This window comes from Lepus europaeus, chromosome 19, assembly GCF_033115175.1.
Source record: "Lepus europaeus isolate LE1 chromosome 19, mLepTim1.pri, whole genome shotgun sequence".
Classification (NCBI taxonomy): domain Eukaryota; kingdom Metazoa; phylum Chordata; class Mammalia; order Lagomorpha; family Leporidae; genus Lepus; species Lepus europaeus.
This window is the reverse complement of record NC_084845.1, coordinates 15,592,420-15,608,537: the sequence shown is the minus strand read 5'-3', so window position 1 is coordinate 15,608,537 and position 16,118 is coordinate 15,592,420. Positions and strand designations below refer to the sequence as shown.

The 16,118-nt window shown below is 63.6% G+C and overlaps 2 protein-coding genes across 2 annotated transcripts; both read left to right on the top strand.

Annotated features, from left to right (window-relative positions):
- The first annotated feature begins 1,010 nt into the window (after nucleotides 1-1,010).
- Nucleotides 1,011-9,533, top strand: USF2 (upstream transcription factor 2, c-fos interacting). Its single transcript, XM_062177097.1, has 10 exons — nucleotides 1,011-1,088; nucleotides 1,341-1,387; nucleotides 1,505-1,623; nucleotides 1,763-1,963; nucleotides 2,280-2,430; nucleotides 2,553-2,640; nucleotides 2,849-2,907; nucleotides 8,455-8,549; nucleotides 8,672-8,800; nucleotides 8,889-9,533. Exons 1-10 carry the CDS (start codon nucleotides 1,027-1,029, stop codon nucleotides 8,976-8,978), a joined length of 1,041 nt encoding a protein of 346 aa, XP_062033081.1. The 5' UTR covers nucleotides 1,011-1,026; the 3' UTR covers nucleotides 8,979-9,533.
- A 1,821-nt stretch (nucleotides 9,534-11,354) lies between these two features.
- On the top strand, nucleotides 11,355-13,173 carry HAMP (hepcidin antimicrobial peptide). Its single transcript, XM_062176688.1, has 3 exons — nucleotides 11,355-11,556; nucleotides 12,808-12,867; nucleotides 12,965-13,173. The coding sequence occupies exons 1-3, from the start codon at nucleotides 11,470-11,472 to the stop codon at nucleotides 13,067-13,069; spliced, it is 252 nt and encodes an 83-aa protein (XP_062032672.1). The 5' UTR covers nucleotides 11,355-11,469; the 3' UTR covers nucleotides 13,070-13,173.
- The last annotated feature ends 2,945 nt before the right edge of the window (nucleotides 13,174-16,118 follow it).

Below are 16,118 nucleotides of genomic sequence, written 5' to 3'. Positions count from 1 at the left end.
AGTCGCGGCGGCCCGCGCCGGGCCCTCCTACCCCGGGGCCCAGAGGCCGAGCCCCAGCGCGCCCTCTCGCTCTTCCAGGACAGTACGTGCCCCACGCGCCGCCGCCGCCCGCCTGCGTGCGCGCCCCGGCCCCGCCCAGCGTGCGCATGCGCCCCGGGCCGCCGCCTTCGCGCGCAGCGGCCCGGCCCCCGGGAGCGCGCGTGCGCGCCCTCCTCCCCGGCCGCCGGCCCGCCCCTCCCCCCCGACCTACTTTGCCGTCTCCAAACCCCGGCGGGGCGGCCTGGTCCCCTCTCCGGGCCCTCGCGGCGTTCCAGCCGGGCCCGCGTTCCAGCCGGGGTGCGCGCGGCGGGGCCGACCTCGTGGCCCGCGGAGGCCCGGGCCCGCGCGCGCGCCCGCTCGCCCGCCATCGGAGACGAACAGCGCGCGCGCTCCCCGGGGGCTGCCCTCCCCCCGCGCGCGTCGGGCCCGGGCTCGCGCCGCCGCCGCCGCCGCCGCGCGCGCGCAGCTCAAGTAAAGGAGGAAAAAAAAGGGGGAAAAAATAGAAAGCGGCGGCGGCTGCAGCAGCGATCCGCCGCCGGACGGGGCCAGGCCGGGCGGCGGGCGCGCGAGCCGGCGACCCGGGCGCGAGGCGGCGGCCACCCAGGGCGGGCCGAGCTCAAAAAAACAAAGTCGCGGCGGCCGCGGCGGCCCGGGGAAGCAGGCCCGAGGGCCGCGAGCAGAGGGCGGGGGGCGGCCGCGCCGCGTCCCGGGGCCTCGGGCCGCCGGCAGCCGGCGGGCGGGCGGAGGCGGCAGGAGGCGGCGGCTGCAGGAGCGGCGGCGGCGGCGGCGGCGGCGGCATCTCCTCCTCACATGACCCCACTGTTTGTCCCCGTGATCAGCGCGAGCGGCTCCCGTGTCTCCTCCGTCCCCTCCTGCCGCGCGGCGTGAGCGCCGGGCTCGGGGGCCCCCCCGGCCGCCCGCCCCCTCCCCTCCCTCCCCCTCCCCCTCCCCCCCCGGGCCCGCGCCCCCCCCGCCCCCGCCCCCCCCATGGACATGCTGGACCCGGGTCTGGATCCCGCAGCCTCGGCCACCGCCGCCGCCGCCGCCAGGTAAGAGCGCCCGGCCGGCCCGCGCCCCCGCGCGCCCCGGCCCCGGCCCCGGCCCGCCGGCCGGCCGCCATGATCCCGAGCGGCCGCCGGGCCCGGCTCAAAATGGAGGCCGCGAGGGAGGGGGCCCCGGGGCCCGCCGGCCCCCCGGCCCGGGTCGGGGTCCCGGCCGCCGGCGGGGCGGGGCGGGGCGGGCGCAGGGCCGGGGGCGCGGGCAGCCCCGAGCCCCTCGCCTTCCTCTCCTTCCTGTGCTAGTCACGACAAGGGACCCGAGGCAGAGGAAGGCGTCGAGCTGCAGGAAGGTGAGTGCTGCGGGCCCGCTCCGGCCCTGGGCCGCGGCCCGCGCTCGCCGAGGGGCCCCGGGGGCGCCCGGCCCCGCCGACCGCTGACCGCCCGCCCTTACCCGCCTCGGACCGCAGGCGGGGACGGCCCTGGGGCGGAGGAGCAGACGGCGGTGGCCATCGCCAGCGTCCAGCAGGCGGCGTTCGGCGACCACAACATCCAGTACCAGTTCCGCACAGAGAATAATGGAGGACAGGTGAGGCGGCAGCGGCCCGGGAGCCCCGCGCGGGAGCGGGGCCGGACCGAGGGTCTGAAGCCGCGTGGGTGGGCGAGGCTGGTGCCGGGCCCGGGCGGGGACCCCAGCGCCGGCCTCGCCGCTCTGCCGCCCCCTGCAGGTGACGTACCGCGTAGTCCAGGTGACGGACGGTCAGCTGGACGGCCAGGGCGACACGGCTGGCGCTGTCAGCGTCGTGTCCACCGCTGCCTTCGCGGGGGGGCAGCAGGCTGTGACCCAGGTGGGTGTGGACGGGGCCAGCCAGCGCCCCGGGCCCGCCGCTGCCTCTGTGCCTCCAGGTCCCGCAGCGCCCTTCCCTCTGGTAGGTGCCCGCCTCTGGGGGTGCGGTGGGATGGGGTGGGCAGGGGGCCTGCCTCTGGGGAGCCCTGGGATCGAGGCAGGGGCGTGCAGACGCCGCCTCGGACCCTGGGAGTCCAGTCCCTGAGGTGGGGGCGGTGGAACCTCTTAGAATGCGTCTCTTCTCGCCTGTAACGTGGGAGTGTCTCTAGAGCAGTCGAGTTCTAGGGCCTTGTGAGATGCAGGACTGAGCGGTGTGGGGGCGGGCCCAGAGTTTGCAGCCCGGAGAGCCCATGGGGCCGGAGACACTGAGGGCCGCCCTGTCCTCGCCTCCCCCTCAGGCTGTGATCCAGAACCCCTTCAGCAATGGCGGCAGCCCCGCGGCCGAGGCTGTCAGCGGCGAGGCGCGATTCGCCTACTTCCCGGCTTCCAGCGTGGGAGACACCACGGCCGTGTCTGTGCAGACCACAGAGCAGAGCCTGCAGGCAGGAGGTGAGAAGAGGAAGCAGCCCGGGGGTTGGCGGGGAAGGAGCCGTGGGGCTCAGCGGGCAGGTGCACCCCCAGCCCGCTCCCGCCTGGGCCCAGCTTGGCGCCGACCCCCGTGCTCCCCGCAGGTCAGTTCTACGTCATGATGACGCCCCAGGACGTGCTGCAGACTGGAACGCAGAGGACGATCGCGCCCCGCACGCACCCCTACTCCCCGTACGTGCGGGGGGCTGGGGGGGCCCCAGGAAGGGAGGCTTTTCCTGAATGGGAGCTGGGCCTGTGGTGTCTTTTTGGGCCTGTTTCTGCTTTTCTCTCGTCCCTCCGTGTGCGTGGATCTGCCCGCAGAGCTCTCCGAGTGCTTCGCGAATGCCAGGGGAGACAGGCCGGAAGGAATAAGGCCGCTGTCTTTCCTCTCCCGTTGTAGAAAAATCGACGGAACCAGAACCCCCCGGGACGAGAGAAGGAGAGCGCAGCACAACGAAGGTGAGGACGGCGGGCAGCGCCCCGGCCACAGCCCCCCAGGGGCCTGCGGCACTGACAGGGAGGGGCCCCCTCTCCACGTGGCAGCTGTCGGGCGCACGCCCCTCACCCCTGCCCAGGAGGCCTCAGGCAGCCGTGTTGTGCCAGGGAGCAGAGCGCAAGGAGAGGCCCATGCCTCAGCCTTCCCAGAAGCACCCACCCTGAGGTGCGCGGCCCCCAGTCCTGCCGCCTGGTCTCTGCCTTGCCGCCGCCGCCGTGGGCACAGCGCCTGCCCGTGCCAGGGCGGCGCTCACACCCAAACAGCCAGCTCTCGACAAATATTTACTGGCCGTGGATTCCAGGCTGGGCCGCGTGGGCCCCGGGCCAGGCCTGGAGTCTGGCCTGGAGCATCGAGGAGGAGGCTGGGGGGGTGGGGAGGGGGGGGCTTGGGTCTGACAGATGCTGCTGGAGGAGGGGATGAGGCCACCCCAGGAAGCCACGGTCGGGAGCCCGTGCGCGGGAGGAGGTGGCGGAGTGGCCCGGGCTGCTTCATGGGTGCTGGTCGGTTGTGGCAGAGGTTCCACGTGGCATGTCTTGGGAGGGAAGCTGGGGCCGGGGCCTCGAGTGTCCTAGTGGAGCCGGGTGCTGAAGGTGCTTAGTGGTGGTGGGTGGCTGCTCAGCCGTGAACTTGCCGAGCCGAGGCTCGGTCAACATGTACGTACCGTGGGACCGCACCTGCTAGGACAGGAGGTCTCGGCTCTCCGGGGCGGGAGACAGAGCCGTACATGGCTGCGGTGTGACGTCAGGCAGTGCCACAGGTCACGTGAAGGAGCACGAGGCTGGGTCAGGAGGTGGCGAGTCATGGCGCTGTGTCCTCCGAGGGCCCGGCGTGGGCCTTGGCAAACACGCCCTCAGGGGTCTGGGGAAGAGCCCCATGTAGGGGGTCTTGGGCCAGGCTCGGAGCGTGAGGGAGAGGCGGGAGGCGACCTGGGTGAGCAGGGGCCCTCCCGGGGCGGCTGCCTTGCTTCCATGTGACGCAAAGCCCCGGAGGCTGGGGTGGCAGGAGACACCCGCGGAGCCCTGGGCTCACTCGGGCTGGGTCAGGCAAGCGGACTCCAAGGCTTAGGAATGGGCTCTGTGCGGATTTGCGGGGGGAGCGAGTCTCAGCTTGGTTTGGGGTGTGGCACGTTGGAAGGCTCTCCCTCCCGTGGGCTCCCCACTTACCGGCGGTGTGGTCTCGAGCGGGTTCCTGCTCTCTGTGCCTGCCCCGCTCCCTGTAAGACGGCACTGACCCGGCCGCAGCGAGCTGACACGTGAGAGGCCCGTGGCCATGTGTAGTGTCCGCGCGGTGGGACGGAAGTGACCGACACTTGTCACACGGCCTTCCCCTGGACATTGTGACCTTGCCCTTACTCGCAGCCGCATCCCGCCCGCCTCTCCCAGCCCGTAAACCACTGGAGCCGCCACCTGCCCTGCCCCCACCTCCCGGTGCCCTTGCCAGTCTGGCGTGTCTGCAGAGCTGCGCCCCACGGCACCCTCAGCGGCCTCACTGCTGGGTCCACTGGCTGCTCCCCACCATCCGACCCCATCCCCCGCCCCACGGCGCCCTCAGCGACCTCACTGCCGGGTCCACTGGCTGCTCCCCACCATCCGACCCCATCCCCCGCCCCACGGCGCCCTCAGCGGCCTCACTGCCGGGTCCACTGGCTGCTCCCCACCATCCAACCCCATCCCCCGCCCCACGGCACCCTCAGCAGCCTCACTGCCAGGTCCACTGGCTGCTCCCCACCATCCGACCCCATCCCCCGTCCCACGGAGCCCTCAGGGACCTCACTGCCGGGTCCACTGGCTGCTCCCCACCATCCGACCCCATCCCCCGTCCCACGGCACCCTCAGCGACCTCACTGGCTGCTCCCTGCCGTGCCCCTCCTGTCCGACCCCTGACCCTCTGTGCCCTTTGCCTCCCCTTCCCTGCCTGAGCCTCAGAGCAAGCTCCTCCCTTCCCCCTTCCTGGGACGCTGGTTAGCAGGAGTGGAGAGGGACCTCCAGGGTGATCCTGGGTTCCGGGTGAGCGGAGCCACAGGGTGGCCTGGGAGTTTGTGCGTTCAGCAAGTTCTCCGGGTGGTTGATCACTGGGGCAAGGCTGCTGGGTGTTCTCAGGCGGGGTCCGGCCCCTGTGCCCAGGCGTGGGTGTGTGTCCTTCTCTGAGCAGCGTGGGACTCAAGGCTGAGAGCCACTTCCTGCTGTGTTTCTGCTCCATGCTTCTTTCCCGACCCCCGCTTTGGTTGTCTGCCTGCAAGTCTTTGGGTGGCCGGGCACGGCCCAGGCTTTTTTTTTTTTAAGGGTATTTTGGTGGTGGTTTTTAAAATTTATTTGAAAAACAGAGTTACACAGAGAGAGGGAGAGGCAAGAGAGAGGTCTTCATCCGCTGGTTCACTCCCCAGATGGCAGTAACAGCCAGGACTGGGCCAGGCCAAAGGCAGGAGCCTGGAGCTCAGTCCACTTCTCCCACACATGTGCAGGGGCCCAGGTACACGGGCCATCCTCCGCTGTTTCCCAGGTGAATTAGTGGGGAGCTGGATCAGAAGTGGAGCAGCCGGGACTCGAACCGGCGCCCACATGGGATGGCTGTGTTGCAGATGACAGCTTAACCAGCTGTGCCACAGTGCCAGCCCCTCAGTCTTGTCCTAAGCACCTTGCTGTCCCCTCTCCTGACAAAGAAGGAACACTTCTCTCTCCAGAGCAGCAAAAGGCACCGTCGTCGCAGTCACCTTGCGACTCGACACTCTTCCCTCCTGCCCAGAGAAGCTGGCTTCAGTGTTCAGTGGGTTTCAAGTCCACGTTCTGCCCCGCTGCCCCTCTTTCCCATCACTTCTGGGTTCCGCAGGGGCCCCTCCCTGAGTCACACGCACAGATGCCCTATAGGCAGAGTCACGTGGGCTCCCGGTGCCCAGGGCGCGCGGGCACTGCCCGGGGCCAGCCTCGGCTGTGACCATGAGCTCTGGCTCCTTGCTGGCATGTCAGAATGCAGACCGAGAGAAGCCACAGCACACGTCTTAGGTGAAATGTGATTTTTAAATGTCGGGCAGAAGTGCTTTTTCTGGTTCATTGATTGCCATTCTTCATGTTCCTGATTCGCCTCTCCTGCTTCTGAGCTAATTTGCTGAATTTTGCTGTGTGTGATTTTTTTCTCCTCTTAGTTTTTTAGATTATTTTAAGCTTTCCTGTTTTCCTCATCTAAGCCCTTACAGTCGCAGGTTGTATTCTAGCTGCTGGGTCTGCCTCGTGTTTGAATGAGTTGTGTTTTCACTGTCAATCAGACTGAAATATTTTCCTATTTTCCTTGTGATTTCTTTGACCCTTGGGTTATTTAGAAGTGTGTTGCTTAATTTCCAAAGTATTGGTGGGATTTCTGGGTATCTTTCTGGTACTGCTCTTTGATTTAGTTTCTGTTGTTGTCGGGGAACCTACCTGTGCAGGTTCTCTCTTTGCAGCGTGTTGAGGCTTGCCTGGGGCTCTGCTCACGGCCTGGCCTGGTGGGAGCTCCGTGTGCGCGTCTCAGGAGCCCGTGTCTGCTGCGTTGTGGGGAGGCTCCCTCAGTGCCGAGGTCAAGTTGGGTGGGAGCTGCGTTTTCACGCTGATGAGCTCGTGTGGAGTGGACCTGGTCTTGGTCTTAGCGGGTCTTCGTCCGTCTCACATGTGCCTCTGATGGCAGGCGCCAGCCTTGGGGGAGGAGAGGATGGCGCCCAGGCCCAGGAGCAGAGCGCTCGGGGCCTTGACAACCTCCTTTGACAGCCCGCGTGCCCCCGGTCTGTTCTCGGGTCACCTCTGCCGGGATCTCGCCACCTGCCTGCCTGGTGTTACGCAATGTCTCTCCCAAGTCTTTCTCTGAAGGTTCGTCCCACTTCCCACGCTGAAATGGTTGCTCCAGCCTGGGCATCCCCCGGGCACTGTGTGCAGTCTGGAGCTGTAGTGCTCACGCCACAGGGCCAGCATCCCGTCTGCGTCCGTCCACAGTGTGCTGTGAGCGCCAGCAGCACGGAGCCTGGGCTCGGTTGCACCAGGACCACAGCCCTGCGGATGGCCCTGCGTGTGCTGGGGCAGGCAGTGGGTTTTTAAGGAGTTAGTCCAAACTGAGACATGCCACGGTCCCTGCCCCCTGGAGCCTGACAGGAGGTGCACCTGTGAGACACGGCTGCAGCTCGGTGCCAGGCCGGGGGGCCGCAGAGGGGCTGAGCCGCCTGTGGTTGAGCCCCTCAGCCGGCCCCTGGGATGGGCTGCACCGCTGAGGTCTGAGCGCTCAGCTCTGCTGCTGCCTTGGGCCACAGGTTCCGCGATCCTGTGAGACGGGGCGTCCCTGGTGGCAGGGGTCCTCAGCAGCCACCGGGCCTTGGCCTGACCTGGACAGAGCTCCACCCTCGGCGTGACACTGGGGAGGTTTCAGAGGAAAGAGGAGAGAGAAAGAGGAAGGGCGGGGAGGGTAGTCCACACTGGAGGCAGCTGCTGCTCAGGCCACGTGGGAGGCACTTGCACGTAGGAAGGGGCTGATGGGCCACAGAGGGGTGAGACCCAGAGGAGACACAGGCGTTGCCACTGCTGGCCCTGAGTGTCCTTGAGGGAGCAGCACCCTCCCCCACTCTCACCAGACCCCTGCCCGGAGCCTTTGGAAAGGCCCCCTCCCCACCCAGCTCCACGCCCAGTGTTCGCTCTCCATGAACACCACAAACCCCTTGAGCCCTCCGGGCAGGGGATGAGGTCCTGTGGGTGGGAGTTGGGGGTCACTGGGCTTTGTTTGGTGTCCCCGCAGTGCCTGGTACTGTGTGTGCTTGGAAGGCCACGGAGGCCTGGCCCAGCCTTGTCAGGGCAGGGGTCCCCGGCTCCAGTGTCTACAGACCCAGGCCAGGCCCTGAGCACGTGCCGTGGGCCAGAGAAAAGGCACGTGCCCGGCTGGGGGTGGGGGCAGCTGGCACTCGGCTGCAGGGTTTGGGTGACAGGGTGAACTTTCATGAAATAAATTATGAACGAGTTAAGGGGAATCTTGGCGATCGTTGGCCATGTTGGCCTTCGGCCTGGGGAGTGGGCACTGAGCTGCCGGGGCCCAGGAGAAGGGCTTCAAGTAGGGCTCGGGTGGGACCAGACTTTGTTCTGTAAGGTGAGGAGCAGAGCAGGGTCATGGGATGCACGGGTCCTGGGGAGATGTGGAGAACAAAGCTGGTGGGGCCCTGGCCGCCTCGTGCCGCACAGAACACAGGTCCGCTACGGTCAGCGCTGCACCGTGCAGAAGCTGCCGGGGTGGGGTGCCTCAGTTTTTAAATGTTGCCTCAAATTTTCAAAACTACGCTGGGCGAGCCAACCCAACAAGCCACAGCTCCCAGCATCTGACTCCTGCCCTGAGGGCGCGTGGCTGCTGAGGGTCTGGATTGCTTTGTTCTTTTTGGGATCCCTGTGAGGCTGGCGTGGAAGCGGGAGGTGGGAGGCCGCCTGGGTGGGGGCGCCGTGGGTTGGGGCGGGCCTGCGGTGAGTGGGTGAGTGCAGTCGGTGCAGCCGGCCTCCCTGTGGTCACCCCTGCAGTGGAGCGGAGGCGGAGGGACAAGATCAACAACTGGATCGTCCAGCTTTCAAAAATCATTCCAGATTGTAACGCAGACAACAGCAAGACAGGAGCGGTGAGTGTCCCCTGCGCTTGTGGCCAGAGGCCCCAGCCCTCTGTCACTGTGGGGGCCCGGGCTGCCGCCGGCGCCTTGTCCCAGGGTGGTGCTCACGGCTGCCCTTGCCGCCCGCGCCCCAGAGCAAAGGAGGGATCCTGTCGAAGGCCTGTGATTACATCCGGGAGCTGCGCCAGACCAACCAGCGCATGCAGGAGACGTTCAAGGAGGCCGAGCGGCTGCAGATGGACAATGAGCTCCTGCGGCAGCAGGTGGGCTCCAGGGCCTGGAGCGGGGAAGGGGGGGGTCCGGACGCCAGCAGCCAGCCCTGGCTCCCTTGTCCCCTGTCGTGTCCACCAGATCGAGGAGCTGAAGAATGAGAATGCCCTGCTTCGAGCCCAGCTGCAGCAGCACAACCTGGAGATAGTGGGGGAGGGCGCCCGGCAGTGACGCCCGCCCCGCCCCGCCCTGCCGCACAGCTGCCGTCGGCCTCGGCTGCCCCTTCCCCAGCCCTTAGCACAGAGAGGGACAGACGCCCCTCCCCCAGCTGCGTTTTTTATAGTAGATTTTTAACAAAAACGGGGAGAAATAATGCATTTCTGTGGATACATTGCCCACCGCCCTCCCCAACTTGGAAACGATATCCCCCAACACGTCTGTGTCTGTCTCGCCCTGGCACTCCTGGTGGTCTCAGCTGGAGGCGAGAGGGAGGAGGACAGTGGCCCTGCCATACCTGCTGCCTCCTTGGGTCTCTAGAGGGACCGAGACAGGGTGCTTCGGGAAGGAGGGGAGTCTCTGGGGGGCCATCCCTGGGCCTGGGCCTAAGAGGGAGGCCAAGGCCCACCCACCTCTTGTGTCTGGATCCCTGGTCCCCTTTGGGTGTGTGTGTGTGTATGCGTGTGTATGTGTGTGTGTGTGTTTTAATTTTCTTTATGAAAAAATGGACAAAAAAATAGAGAGGTATTTAACTGCAATAAACTGGCCCCATGTGGCCCCCGCCTTGTCTGTCCGTGTGTCTGTCCATCTGAGTCCTGAGGCACCCGGGGTCTGCAGAGCCCTCTTCGGGCAGGGCAGCGTCGGCCCCTGCCATCTGCACCGAGGACCCAGGCTGCTGTTTGGATGGAGAAAGGCCTGAATGTCCTCCAGAGGTGCGTATGTGGGGTGGGGCGGGGCGGGGCACCCGGGGTAAGGTCGTGGCCCATGTTGTTGAAGGAGAGCCTGGGGTCTCCCATGTCAGCAGTTCCGGAAAACAAACCTGGCTCCCGGGCTGAAGCCCTCCCCTCCGTGCCAGCCAATGGTGGGGCCTGGCCTTGAGCCCCCCACCCCCAGGGAGGGCAGGTGGCCAGAAAGCCAGGTTTGGCCCGGCAGCCTGTCGCCTCGCGCCGAGCCTCTGGCGCCTGTGCGTGACCCCTGCCCCGGCTGATGATGAAACCCAGCCTGAGCTGGGATGTCGCAGTGAGTGGGCGGCCGGGCCGGGGTCCCCCAGCCTCCTCTCACGAGGTCGAGGCCCCGCAGCCCAGTCACCCGGCAGAACCCAGCACCTCCGGGCCCCAGGGGGTCTCTTCCCTCTGGGATCCCCATTCCTCCAGGCCATTCCCATGGCAGGTATGGGGGGAGTGCGAGGGGCCTGCTGTGGAGTGGGCGGGAGGCACATGGTGATACCCAGCTATTGTCAGCAGTGTCCCCAGGGCGACCGCTCCAGGGTTGTGAGTGCTCCGGGCTGTGCGCACCTGCCTGGGGTCCAGCTTGTGGACGAGGATGAAGGCGCCACAGGCTGCCTGGTTCATGTCCCTCCCCACACACAAGGTGTCCTGGGGGCCCTGCTCCCCCACAACCCTTAGGAGGTGTAAGTAATCATTGCTTCGAAAAGTTGCAGGAAAGCGCAATTCTTTGCTTGGAAAATAAACCCATACGTAGGTTTTTCATCTTGCGAATCTTCCGTGAACTCTGTGGAGACCCCCAGCGCTGCTGACTTCTAGGTAGCCACATGGAGCCACTGAGGCGGGCTTGGAGTGAGCCATGCGGTCTGCTCTGTTGAGCCGGGTCCAGTGTTTGGGTTGGGCTGGAGTCGCAGGCCTGCATCTGCTGGGCGAGCAGGGGGGTTCCTGTCTGCTTTCACTTCCTCTCCTGTGACTTGGAGGACACCAGACTTGGGGGGGGCAGGCCAGGGCCCAGGGCTTGGGTGACGGGAGAGCTAGGCAGGACCCTGCAGTACAGAGCAGGTGGGATCCCGCTGCTTGGAGGCTGGGGGCCCTGGCTGTTCACAGGGAGTCATGGTGGCACGCAGGTACCCAATGCTACTGCGACTGTTGCTGCTGACTTGCAGGATCCAAAGCTCACTCAAACTTCATTTCCCAGCTTCCAGAGCCACGTCTCTCAAAGCGTTCTGACATGTGGAAAACACCTGGGGGCTCCCCCAACGCAACACCCCCTGCACCTGGGTTTGCTGTGGGTGTGTGGAGAGAGCCCACAACAATGGCCCCCTCAGCCTTGCTGGGTGCTGTAGAGGGGCCCGGCGCCTGGGCGCTGTGCTCCTGGTGTGTAGGCGAGGCTAGGGTTCGCCCACCTGTTCAACATCTGGGGCAAAAACGGGGATTTCTCTGAGACCAGCAGAGTGACGTCATGCTGGGGAAAGGGTTTGCAGGTGGCTGGCTGGCGGCGTGTGTCTGTGGCCTCGTCTGCCCCGCCCCCTGGACACACTGCTGCTGGCGGAGGGTGACACAACCCTCCCTGTTCCCTGTCACTCTGTTCCCGCTTATCTCTCTCCCGCCTTTTCGGCGCCACCACCTTCTTGGAAATGAGTTTAGGGCAAAGGGGTGGGGGCTCAGACCACTGCCTCCCCCGGCAGGCCCCATAAAAGTGACTGTCGCTGACCCAGACTCCAGAGCCAGCCCTAGACCCGACAGCAGGACAGCAGGACAGCCAGACGACGGACAGCCCAATGGCACTGAGCGCGCAGACTCAGGCTGCCTGCCTCCTGCTCCTCGTCCTCACCGGCCTGAGCAGTGGCTCAGTCCTCCAGCAGCAGGTGAGGGGCCCCGGGACCTGGGTCCTGGCAGGACACTGGGGCAGGATGGGGAGCTGCGGGGCGCAGCTGGAGAGCCCCCGGCACCGGGCAGAGCTCAGGACAGCTCAGGGTGACTGGCAGCTGCTTAAAGTATGCAACATGGGGTTGCATACGCATTTAAGTGCCACTGTATACACAGTGGGGATAGGCAATGAGCGAGGGAGATGGGAGAGAAGGTTTAGGCTCTGGCGGTGCTGAAGTCCTGGTCAGGGAATTAGTCAATGAACAATAAAACAAAAGAATCATTGTTTCGTGAATGCTATTCGCGTACGACATGGAAGATGGTGGTAGATGCCCGTGGGTGCAGTCAAGGGGCTGGCAGACAAGCAAGTGTGCTTCTGGGGGAAGCGGTGCTGACCTTGCCTTGGAGGATGGGAGACCCAAGCACGCTGGGCCAGAGGACGCACTGTGTACCGGATGGCGGTGAAGGGCTGGGGGTCAGGGGGGCGGGGGACGGATCACGCTACATCGGTGGGCAACTGTGCGGGCACAGATTCTTCTTGGAGGGCAGGGATAGGCGTGCAGGAGGCCAGAACCTGACTGGCATTGTTAGAAGCCACTCTGCTATGTGGCGAACAGATTGGATGCAGTGGGGAAGATGCAGGGAGACTGGCTAGGAGGCTGGCGCTGGTATCTGGGCAAGGGAGAGTGATGTTTCAAGGAAGAGCAGATCTGGGCTGATTTTAAGAATAAGACTGGGGTGGGGGAGGGGACTGGCACTGTGGCATGGTAGGTTAAGCCTCAGCTTATGGCACCAGCATCCCACGTGGGCACTGGTTCAAGTCCCAGCTGCTCCTCTTCCTATCCAGCTCTCTGCTCTGGCCTGGGAAAGCAGTAGAAGATGGCCCAAGTCCTTGGGCCCCTGTACCCCTGTGGGAGACCCGGAAGAAGCTCCTGGCTTCAGATCAGCACAGCTCCAGCCATTTTTGCAGCCATTTGGGGAGTGAACCAGCAGACATAAGACCTTTCTCTCTGTCTCTTCCTCTCTCTGTCTATAACTCTGCCTCTCAAATAAATAAATCTTAAAAAAAAAAAAAAAAAGGAAGAAGAAGAAGAAGAAGGCTGCCCTGGAGCAAGGCAAAAAGAGCAAGACCGGGAGATGCCACCTCGGGGCCAGCTGAGCCGTGGCTGCCGAGCACTGGGGCGGTGCAGGCTGGCAGAGCGAATGCAGACGCTCTGCTGCCACCCTCAGTACCCCCTCTCTTTCCACAGACACAGCAGCTCACAGGCCACCAGCCACAGGACACAACCGGAGCCCAGGCCAGCTTGATGGTGAGAGCGCACGGCCCCCCTGCCCGGCCCCCCAGCCCCTCCCTCCCGCCCCACGCAGGCCCGGTGCCCGCTCACTCTCCTCCCTCCCATCCCACAGCCTGCTGCCCACAGCCTCAGCCGGCGAGACACCCACTTCCCCATCTGCATCTTCTGCTGCAGCTGCTGTAGGAATTCAAAGTGTGGGATCTGCTGCAAGACCTAGAGCCTGCCCGCCTGCCCGCCCGGCCCCGGCCCCTCTGCCCTTATTTATTCCTGCCGCCTTCCACACTTGGCTGGCAATAAAATGGATGGTTCTTTTATTTTCCACATCAGAATCTGAGGTTCTTTCTTCCTGCCAAACGCCTCTGCCAGGGGCTTTTTGTCCCCTGCCTGTTGGACTGGGCAGGGTCGGTACAACCTGGTGGTTGCCGGAAAGCTTGCTGAAGCCAATCTGAATTCTGTTCTTCCCGTCTTCCCCTACTTCAAGAGACCCGGAATTTAGATGAAACTTAAAGTTGCGTCTCCTTGAAGTCTTCTTAAGAGTAACCAACTCAAATGCCTACTAAGCCCTCTTATTAAGGGATTGGTGTGTGTGTGGGGGGGGGAGACACACCTTCTAGGGCTTGACAAAGTGGAAACTACTAAGACATTAGCTGAGGGACCGGCGCTGTGGCGTAGCGGGTGAAGCCGCTGCCTGCAGTGCCGGCATCCCACATGGGTCTTCCATCTGCTTGTTCACTTCCCGAATGGCCGCAATGGCTGGAACTTAGCCGATCTGAAGCCAGGAGCCAGGAGCTCCTTCTGGGTTTCCCACATGGGTGCAGGAGCCCAAGCACTGGGTCCACCTGCTACTGCTTTCCCAGACCATAGCAGAGAACTAGACCAGAAGTGGAGCAGACGGGACTCAAACCAGCACCCCTGTGGGATATTGGCGCCGCAGGCAGAGGCTTAGCTCCCTGTGCCACAGCACCTGTGCTTTCAAACTTCCCCATTTCAAAGCAACTGTAGATACAACACACAGAAACTTAAAGACTCTTTGGGGTCCCCAGTTTTTTCAGAGTGTAAAGGACTCCTGAGACCAAGAGGTCTGGGAGCCAGCAGCCACCGGGAACCGAGAGCCACCGTAAACCAATGAGGCGTTGGCTTCCCTCGGGAGTATTTCAGGTTGTTTTCTATCAGCAAGGATGCCCTTTGTGTGTGAAGCGCGTGGGAGCACTGTCCACCTTCACAAGGAATTCAGTCCCCTCCATTTTCCTTTTCAAACATTTTTATTAATTTAACTTGAAGGGGGGAGTGGAAAGAGAAAGAGATCTCCCATCTGCTGGTTTGCTCCCCAAATGCTTTATTTTTAGGCAAAACGTCCCGATTATTAAGATATTGGCAAGTGTTAAAAGGAATCTGGGTTTTTAAATCAACATTCTGCCAGCCAAAATAAACACGACAGGGAGCCGGATCACCCCTGCCCACTACCAACTTTTGCCTTCTGTTTCAGAAGCCAAGCCGCTGCAGGCTGGTAGTGTGGGAGGAGCTGTGGGGAGCTTGGCCGCCTATCAGCTCCGCCCTCTTGCGATTGGCTTCTCCCCATCTGAAGCCCCGCCTTCTCAGCTATAAAAGCAGAGACAAGCCCTCCCCAGTCCTGAGCTCATCTGGCTGTTGAGCTATTCAGCACAGGGGTGAACTCGAAAGTGTTCCTGAAACTGGCAAATGCCTCTTAAATGTGAGGGGGTTTGTACGGAGTGGGGAGGGGGGGACCCAAAATGGCTGATTGCGTTTAATGACAACAGGTGCTCTTCTCATTTTCCCCAGCAAGCCGTCCAGGGTGGGGGTGGGGGTGGTCCTAGAGATGTTGAGGCTGTGAAGCGGAGGGACTTGAACTTCACCTCTTGGCGAGCCCGTTCAGCTGCAGGTCGCTGGGTCTGGTGGCCAGAGTTCCTGAGCGAGCAGGTGTGGGCTGGGGCCCTAGAACCCCTATTTCCAATAGGCTCACAGGTGATGCTGCCACTGCTGCTGCTGGCCCAGGTTGCGTCCCGCCAGCTCCGACAGGGGGTGGCCAGTGGCCAGCTCCACTCCAGACAGCACTGGGCTGGGAGCGGGCTGGAGAGCGTCATTGTCCCAATGGAGCAGTTTTGTTTCCTCACTCTGCACACTGCTTTAGCTAAACCTGGAGTCCTAGCTGAACACCAGGACACTTCACTAAACACTTGGGAAGTTTCGGATTGAGCTGAATTCCTCAGCCCACAACCGCAGAATACCATCTCTTACAGAGGGGGTCAGGCGCCAACGAAGCCTAGTCCAAAGTGAAAACATGGACAGAGACGCAGACAGGTGGGAGCCACGTCGATGTGAAGAACCAGAGACAGGGAGCTCCCACCTGCTGGCTCAAGTACCTACAGCCACCAGGGGATGGAGACCTCAGCTCAGGCGCCCTGCAGCTGGGGCAGGAACGCAACCACTTGAGCCATCCCTCTGCCTCCCAGGCTCTGTCTGGGTTTGCAGGGTGCTGGGATTGGGAGCTGGAGCCAGGAGTGGAGCCCAGGCACTCTGAGACCCAGGCATCCTAGCTGGTCTCTTAACCACTGGGCTCATGCTTTTTCTTTAAAAAAATTATTTATGCATTTATTTATTTGAAAGACAAAGTGAGAGAGAGACACACACAGAGAGAATATCTTCCATCTGCTGGCTCACTCCCCCAATGCCTGTAATAGCCAAGGGTGGGCCAGGCTGAAGCCAGGAGCCCAGAACTCCATCTGGGTCTCTCACGTGGATGGCAGGGACCCAAGCACTTGGGCCATCTTCTGCTGCCTTCCCAGGCACATTAGCAGGAAGCTGGATCAGAAATGGACTAGCAGGCTCAAACCAGCACTCAGATCAGCACTCAGATATGGGGTGCATGCCTCCCAGATGGCAGCTGAACCCTGTTCCTGCACCGCCCGCTCCCCCCCCCCCCATGACCTGGCTTTGAAGCCACCAGTGTGCAGCACTTTGTTGTGCAGCCTTAGCAAAACAACACCCCAGCCTTCTCTAAAGATCAGGTGATCTGGCTGGGTCAGCGGGCAGCTGTGCCCTGTGGGCAGGGCACCGCCCCTTCCCCTCCCCTTCTCCACCTGCCTCCCTCCTGTGGGTGGGCCCAAGCCTGCAGCACTGGGTGGGGGGGGGTGGAGGGTGTCAGGGCTCTCTGTGCATCTCTCTGTACACCTGGGACAGCCTTAGGCCACACCTACAGACTGCACAAGCCCCATGGGGCTGGGGTTGATGCTTAGGGCTGTGACACA

Excerpts from the sequence above, each read along its gene's own strand:
- USF2 (XM_062177097.1), top strand. The coding sequence starts at position 1,027 with ATGGACATGCTGGACCCGGGTCTGGATCCCGCAGCCTCGGCCACCGCC. Across the intron at positions 1,089-1,340 it reads ACCGCCGCCGCCGCCGCCAG|TCACGACAAGGGACCCGAGG; the intron begins GTAAGAGCGCCC and ends TTCCTGTGCTAG. Across the intron at positions 2,908-8,454 it reads GAGAGCGCAGCACAACGAAG|TGGAGCGGAGGCGGAGGGAC; the intron begins GTGAGGACGGCG and ends TCACCCCTGCAG.
- HAMP (XM_062176688.1), top strand. The coding sequence starts at position 11,470 with ATGGCACTGAGCGCGCAGACTCAGGCTGCCTGCCTCCTGCTCCTCGTC. Across the intron at positions 11,557-12,807 it reads GCTCAGTCCTCCAGCAGCAG|ACACAGCAGCTCACAGGCCA; the intron begins GTGAGGGGCCCC and ends CTCTTTCCACAG. Across the intron at positions 12,868-12,964 it reads GAGCCCAGGCCAGCTTGATG|CCTGCTGCCCACAGCCTCAG; the intron begins GTGAGAGCGCAC and ends CCCATCCCACAG.